This window comes from Lactuca serriola, chromosome 5, assembly GCF_051521515.1.
Source record: "Lactuca serriola cultivar US96UC23 chromosome 5, Lser_US96UC23_V15, whole genome shotgun sequence".
NCBI lineage: Eukaryota > Viridiplantae > Streptophyta > Magnoliopsida > Asterales > Asteraceae > Lactuca > Lactuca serriola.
The window spans coordinates 325,347,321-325,355,623 of NC_136412.1; the positions used below are offsets into that span (position 1 = coordinate 325,347,321).

Below are 8,303 nucleotides of genomic sequence, written 5' to 3' on the forward strand. Positions count from 1 at the left end.
GGCAATGTATATTCTTATTCTTAATGCCTCCGGCTATATAGTTGATCTTGTACCTTTAGACCATAACATAGGTTCCAATAGGTATACTCAATTGCAATTGATGTTAATATATCATTTTTAACACAAATCCCTAAAAATAAAAAACAAATATTACGTGTCTTTTCTTCTTGTTGTATATATAATGTAATGTGCGTGTGTGGCGCTAGATCTTTTAGTCATTTGAAGAGGATGATGGAATACTATTCAAATCATATTTGAAGAGGATGATGGAATACTATTCAAATCATATTTGTGTGTTTTCTTAATTGAGAAAGCTAGATCGAAAACAATGGAGCAGTATGAAATACTGAAGGAAATTGGGAGTGGATCATATGGGGTTGTCTGGGGAGCATGGGATGAACACACAGATGAAGTGTTTGCCATCAAGAAACTGAAAATGAGGTGCAACTCGGCCAAAGAATACATCAAACTGACAGAACTCAAGGCACTGCGCAAGATGAATCATCCAAACATCATAAAGCTCAAGGAAATCATCAAAGAAGACGACAGTTTGTACTTGGTGTTGGAATATGTAACAACCCGAAATTCATATCCCTAAATGTAACCCTACTCCCGACTCGTTCCGATCATCCAATCGCCGTTTCAGATTTCGTTTCCGATTCCGGCATTTAATTAAGTCATTAATGTATATTTTATTTTATGACTTAATGAGTGTCTTAATACCCTTAGAACTCATTCTAATGTCTCATATTAATGATCGGAACATTTCTAGAATCAACCATATCGGGTTATGGCAAATTGGCCGGGTGCGACCAAAAGTCCCGTCTAACGCCAGTATCGGGTAGAATTCTACCGTGTCCCGAACTTGGACACTATTTAAAGTGATCCAAGTCTTCATTTTGAAGCTTTTGCTCCATTCTACAACTTTCACTCCAACCTCTCTCCTCAAACTAGAATTTAAGGTCCAAATCTCAAGTTTAAGGTCTCAAATCTTCAAGGTACCTTCCTATACTCATTTTGCATCATATTGAGCCTTCAAATTCGAGTTTAAACCATGGATTAGGACCATTATCATGAGTTTACGGACCTAGAACATTCCTAGACCGTAAACTCATATAAATGGGGTTTTTGGAGCAACAAAACCCTTCCAAACCACAATTAGACCTTGAATATGGCTAGATGACTTTATGAAATGGAATTAGAATGCCTCAAACCATGATTTAGAGCCTTATATATATATGATTTTACGGCCTAAGATGGTGATTAGGCCGTAAACCCATATTTAAAGGGTTTTTAAGCCCTTAAACCCTTCCATAGCTCAAACAAGACTTAGATACGACTTTTAGAATATTGGTTATGGACCTAGAACACCTTAGACATGAATTTTGAGAGGTTTGTATGAGTTTATGGCCAAGGCATGTGCTTGGGCCGTAAACTCCTCAATCATGGGTGTAAACTCATTTTCAAGGTGTTAGAAAGCCATCTAACACCACCAAAAGCCTTGGAATAAATCATAGAACCAACCAAAAATAGTTTAAGGGCCTTAAACACATCAAAACTCTTCATTTAAGAGAGTTTACGGCCATAAAAGGTGCTCCATGGCCGTAAACTCCTAAAAGCATGTCTTATTGTGCCCAAAAATCATTTTAAGGCTTGTAGGAATTTTTAGAATCACATGTGATTAACTTTGGGATCTTAAAAACACATATTCAAAGGAGTATGAGAGTTTACGGCCATAGGCCCCATGCCAAGGCCGTAAACTCCCTTAAGTGTTGTATTTGGTGATTTTAATTCATTCCAAGCCTTAGGTAAAATTGTTCCAACCCTTCCCAAGTGTTAATGACCCTTTTAGCACCATAAATCTTGCCAACATGAGTTCACAGACGTGAACTCATGTGTGAGTGGTGTATAGGCCTTAAACCTCATTAGGAAGTTTACTCTTGGGGAGTAAACTCAAATCCCAAGTCCCTCGCTTCAATTCCCGTCCGTAGATGTCACCCGGGTCACTCCAAACACCCGTTTTGAGGTGTTTTCGTTCGTTGGAGTGTGACTTCATATCTAATTAGAGTTTATGAACTTAATTAGATATATTTGTATGCCATTTCATATTACATAGGAACCTCGCGTGTTATCAGGCCTCGATTCGACGTTTAGCATCCGAAATCGACACACTTTCGCGTCCGGTGAGTTCATACCCCTACCCTTTTTCAATGGTTTTTCAATGTTTTCAGGGGGGGGGGGATACAAGCAAAAGTACAAGAATATCTTGTACTTAAACACATGATTTCTGTTAAATGGTTTCATAATTGTACATTTTTAAGAATTGAAAACCTTTTAACAAACTGTTTTAACTTGCAGAGTTGTTTGTTTTAAACCGATTTTCAATTCTTATTATACATTGACGTATTGTATACTTTATATTTGATTGTTCACATTTAAACTGATAGAACACATAAACCATTGTAATGTCTGTAATAAAACACTAAGGTTCGAGTGTAAAAGACAGACACCATCAGAAAACATAAAACATCTGTATGTCTTTAGCAATACACCTTGGCTCGATTGTAATGTCCTTAATAATACACCTAGGATCGAGTGTAAAGGACAATCACCATAAGATAACACATATATATCATTTGTAACGTCCTTAATAATACACCTAGGATCGAGTGTAAAGGACAGTCATCATTAGATAACACCTTGGCTCGAGTGTAATGTCCTTAATAAAACACCTAAGCCCGAGTGTAAAGGACAGGTACGTATAATATAGCTAGTCGTAAATACTACTTTCCTAGTCGAAAAGTAAAGAGGAATCTTAAAGATTGGAGACACGTCCTTGTAACACTTCCATGGCACGAAATAGTGGAGGACTGCCCCTGTAACCAGAATCTCCGTACGTAGGAGAGCGTGGCTTGAGTGTATAGATCTATACGGGACTGACAATCCCACACCTGGCTGCTAGCTACAGCCGAACCGAAAGGTTCAAGGGTGACGAAAGTCATAAAAAGGATATTGACCCTGGTCCGAGTCATATCTAGTTTGAGTATGGTTAAGGACTCGCAATCAGAATTATTAACACTTTACGAGTATTTATTAGTTTTATGTACGTAATAAAACTAATGTACGTTCAAGGATGACAGGCATACACACATACACACAGTCAGGAGAACACAGGGTTTTCCTGGGGATAACATTGAACATATTCGGAATCGGTAACAGTTAGCATACACAGGATTGGTAACAGTACACACACATTTAGGAAAACATGGGGTTTTCCTGAGAAGAACATTGAATATAACCAGAACCGGTAAAGACATACACACGGTCAGGGAAACATGGGGTTTTCCTGGGAAGAACATCGAACATAATCAGAATTGGTAATAGTTCACACACACACACAGTCAGGAGAACATGGGGTTTTCCTGGGGACAACATTGAACATAATCGGAATCGGTAACAGTTTGTATAAACAGAATCAGTAACAGCTCACACACATACATATAGGAAAATACAGGATTTTCCTGAGTAACAGTAGTATGTAATCAGAAAAGTGTAATAAGTTAAATAACTAAACTACAATTCACAAGAACAATCATGTTTTCATTATACATTGTTTACTTTACTTTCGGATTTGGAAACTAACTTTACATAAGAAAATATGGGATTTTCTTGGATAACCACGTTTTCAGAAAACTAAGGGAACTTGTACATTTTTAGAAAACAAAACCGCTTATGAACTCACCGGCTTTATGCTGATTTTCAAACTGCTTGTATTCTCAGGTTCACATTAGACAGGTAACCGACGATCCTTTTGTGCGAAGACGGAGTTCTCAGAAGACTCGTTTCGTGTTGTTTATATATACTATGTATCACATGTATAACTTATGCTTTTGAAACAAATGTATAACTTTCATATATGTAATGTAATGGTTGATTTACTTTACTTACTATGTACATTGGATTTGATACTCAACGTGGAGTCAACCCCGGAAATGTTTCCACCTTCGGTTTTCGGGGTGTGACAGAATACATGGAATGCAGTCTGTGCGAGCGTATGACATGCAGGAAGAAGCCTTTTTCAGAGGACGAGATCAGAGACTTGTGCTTCCAAATCTTTCAAGGTCTGGCATACATGCACGACAACGGCTACTTTCATCGTGACCTCAAACCGGAGAACCTTCTTGTTTCCAAGGATGTAATAAAGATTGCTGATCTTGGTCTAGCTCATGAGATGAATGGCAAACCGGCCACTGATAATATTGGGTCCCGCTGGTATAGTGCCCCTGAAGTTCTTCTTGGGCAAGAATACGATTCTTCAGTTGATATGTGGGCAATGGGTGCAATCATGGCAGAACTATTTACACGCCGCCCACTGTTTCCTGGTAAAAATGACGGAGATCAAATGTATAAAATCTGCAGTGTGATCGACAGTCCAACAGAAACCACATTCAGCATCGTAAATAGCAACTATCTTGTATTCCCACAGCTTCCTGGTGTCCAACTTTCTTCGCTGTTACCATCAGCAAGCCTGGAAGCACTCGATCTGATTGCCACGCTTCTTTCATGGAATCCATCCGCAAGGCTGACAGCTATGAAGGCACTTGAGCATCCTTTCTTCTATACCTGTTACAAAGTTCCTCTACCCCGACCCATACCTCTGGTATTCAAAAGTTGTGCATTTTGTTATCAAAGGGAGGAGGATCCAACCAAACAACTGATTCGTCTGCTCCCAGAAAATCCATTTTATGAAACAGTACTAGATCCTTCAGAAAACATGATTCGTCTGCTCCCAGAAAATCCACTTTATGGTTCCGAAGCGGTAGATCCCTCTGAAAACTTTAGGCCTCTGCTCCCACAAAATATGTTAGATGGTTCCGAAAAAGAAAGACCCCTCAGAAAACATGGTCTCTCTGCTCCCAGAAAACTCATTACCTGGTTCAAAGAATTGCGGATTGTCAAGCAAAATGGAGATGAAGTGGGATTGTCGAAGCTGACAACAAGAACAAAGAATTGCACAATTGGTTTGGAAAGTGATGCAGTGCACATTGACGAGCTGGAGATAGCATACATTGATAAGTTGGAGAAGAACAAGAGGGGTACCGGAAAGAGACTCAACTTCAAGAGGATCAAAGGAAAGAGGGTCAACAAACAGACATAACTCTTGACGGACGGATCTAACTTCAAACCGCCTCCACTGCCCAAATTCTGTTGTTTTGGACTCCAATATTGTCTTTTCCTCAAAATTTAGTTTGTTTCGGGTTTTAGAACTATTATTTTTTTATTGTAAATCAACTTGTTTTCGTCAATCATCATGTGAATGGTTAGCAAATTAATTTCGTAATTAGTGTGTGAATTTTAGTTTTTAGATAATTGGCAAAATATACCTCGGGAATTTAACATGAACCTATATAAAAGATGGAATGTAACCTTGGGATTTAATATGAGCTTCCTTAATTTGAAAATTATAAAACAGTGATAACATTTGTGCTTCCCTTTTGGTGACATCAAGAAAGGGATGTAACTGATGCATCGACTTGCTCCTAGAAGCAGAAAATTCAGTTTACTAATTTATAAGTCAGAAGCATGCATAGTAATGTTTATTCGATATTAAAGATGCATGGTTGATAGTTTTATTGTATTTATATAAAAATTTCATGTTGAAAGCTTTAAAAGTATATTTAAAATTTCATTGAACGACTATAGTCATTTTCCAAAGAACTAAACTAAAATAAAAAATCTCTCGTGTTCCGTTATTGCACTTGGTTAACGTCTGAATAATATATATATATATATATATATATACACACACACTATAGTCGTTATCCGCGCAAAACGGCGGTGACGCATAGTTTCTTTTGGCGAATAATTCTTTTTCGGCGATTAGATTCCTTTTCGAAGTGATGATCAGTTTCTTTTTCGTTGTATCGACTAATTTCCTTTTGTTGAATAATTTTATTTATGTGAATAATGTACTTACGGAAAATTTCTTTTCTAAAATAACACAAAATGCATATACAAATATCACCTACGATTATCTAGTTTTATTTGCGGTATGTGCTAACTCAAATGATCAAAGTAGATGAGAGTGAACTGGAAGGACCTGTAGTTGATTCATTTCATGAATACTACCACTTTGAATGTTATAATTCGTATTATTTTGAAGTGGAGGTTTATTTTTTTGTGTAACTTGTATCTTAAACTATGCTTGTTTTCATGTATTTTTTATTTCAAACTACATTGGTTTATGTATTGTAAATATTTTCTAAGCTTATGATGGTCTATGTATTGCTAATATTCGCTTGAAGGAATGTTTTGAAGACTATAATTCCTATTGTTTCAATTTTGATGCTTATGGATTTATTGTATGCGGAAAAGAATGAGATGTTATTACATATTTCATTCAACAAGCTATAGAAATACAAAAAATATTTTAGTTATTTTAGTTAACTTTGATGACTATTTAATAGTTTTTTTAAACACATAGGTATTAATTAGATTATGAATATCTATATGAAACAGAAAATAAACTTCGACTCTAAATTATAAAAGAAAAAGATATTAGTATTTTTTGAACTAAATCTAATTTTCTTTAGTTAAAGATTTTGAGCTTATTTTAACTCGTTTGAAAAATAAAAAATCGTTTGTGTTTTTATTATTATTTAAAGTGTCTATATTCATAAGGATAAAGCTTTACATAGACAAAAGAGTGGAACCACATGTCACAGTTGATCTTTTATTGACAGAATATATAATATGCAACAATACTTGCATGATCTTTTGTACATGTTCACGTTCATGTGTATCAAGAAACTAACAATCAAGAAACTAACCTTTAACAACAAACATGTATATCTCAAACTCACAACCTAATGATCACATAGACTTAATTCCAACAGTTGGTGCAAAACACAATCTCCAATGCGGGCGAATCATTCGATCACAACACAGAGTCTATTAAAAAGATTTCCCAAATAAACTGAAAGGTAAAAAACACAAGTTAAGGATTTTGCTTCATCAAACTATAATTTTTAATCGTTTGCAAGGATTTGACATATTTAAAAGAAAAAGATATCGGATTCAAAAAAATATCAAGTGAACTTTCGTCCAAGTGAGGCTTCAAGTGTCTCCTTTGAATTTCACATCAACATTTCAGAAAATTTCAACACCTTTGTCCTCTTTCACCTTTTCCCTGAGGGAATAAAAAAGAAATATAGAAACAGCAAGAAAGCAAAAGTATATATGTGAGAAAACAAGAAAAATTAGATCCTAGACCATTTGAGAGAAAATTTTAGGTATTTACCATTATGGATGCATTTGATGGATGAAAAATTGAAATCAAATTTTGAAGGCTGAGCTATGGAACATGCAAATTGGAGCATTATGACGATATCGTACCTGTTGTAGAGTCCATACACTACTCTCACATCCATCGCACCTTGTACAAAACTTTATTTGATCACCATCTATCCTACATCCAGATAATTACAGCTCATTTTATACAACTGCTTTAATTTTGAAATAAACAATAAAAATTTGGTCTTGCCCTTACATTATTATCTTATTTTACCCATCTATTTTTTATTTAGAGCTTAATATGAACCTTAACCTTGAAATTTTCAAAAAACCTCATTAACGTAACCACAAAAAAAAACTATCGAAAGCATAACCTCGATAGATCATTTACGGTGGGATCTGCTGAAAAAACTAAAGATATCAATAACCACCTGAAAATATTGCTAATAGGAATCATGTTGGTCAGCTAAGTGTTGCAAAGTAAGAGCCCTTTGTTACATGTGTTCACGAAAACTTTCAAGTGAAATATGGGTGAAGATCAGAGAAGGTAAAATAAGAAAAGATAATAATAAAAAGATGAAGAAAGGTTCTGAAACCAAACCAGGTGAGTACATGGTTTTTTGGAATTCCTGAACCCTTCACAGATGACAAAAAGACTGACAGACACACAGATGAACACACAATTTGTAAAGATAATGGAATACTAAAATCTACACATACAAAGTTAAACACATATACACAATTCCTTGGCATATACACACATACACAAGCACATAGAGGTAAACATCCAACAAACAACAAGAAGTTTAAGACAGATAGTAGACCCACATGGTGTTAGGGTGGCATTTGGCGTTTCATGGTGCGATTTTAGCGGTTTAGGGCCGAGAGAGAAAGGATTTTACATAGGGAGACTCTGAAGGAGAAACCATTAATTTTTTTTTCTTTTCATTGCTTCTATTTCTTGTTTCTTTATCCTACATATAAAAAAAACTTGTTAAAATACTGATTTC

General features: G+C 35.6%; 1 protein-coding gene across 1 annotated transcript; it reads left to right on the plus strand.

Annotated features, from left to right (window-relative positions):
* The first annotated feature begins 328 nt into the window (after positions 1 to 328).
* LOC145050933 (cyclin-dependent kinase F-4-like) lies at positions 329 to 5,158 on the plus strand. Its single transcript, XM_078999106.1, has 3 exons — positions 329 to 561; positions 647 to 651; positions 4,026 to 5,158. The coding sequence occupies exons 1-3, from the start codon at positions 329 to 331 to the stop codon at positions 5,156 to 5,158; spliced, it is 1,371 nt and encodes a 456-aa protein (XP_078855232.1).
* The last annotated feature ends 3,145 nt before the right edge of the window (positions 5,159 to 8,303 follow it).

Bases quoted from the DNA above. Each gene is read 5' to 3' on its own strand.
- LOC145050933 (XM_078999106.1), top strand. From the start codon at position 329: ATGGAGCAGTATGAAATACTGAAGGAAATTGGGAGTGGATCATATGGG.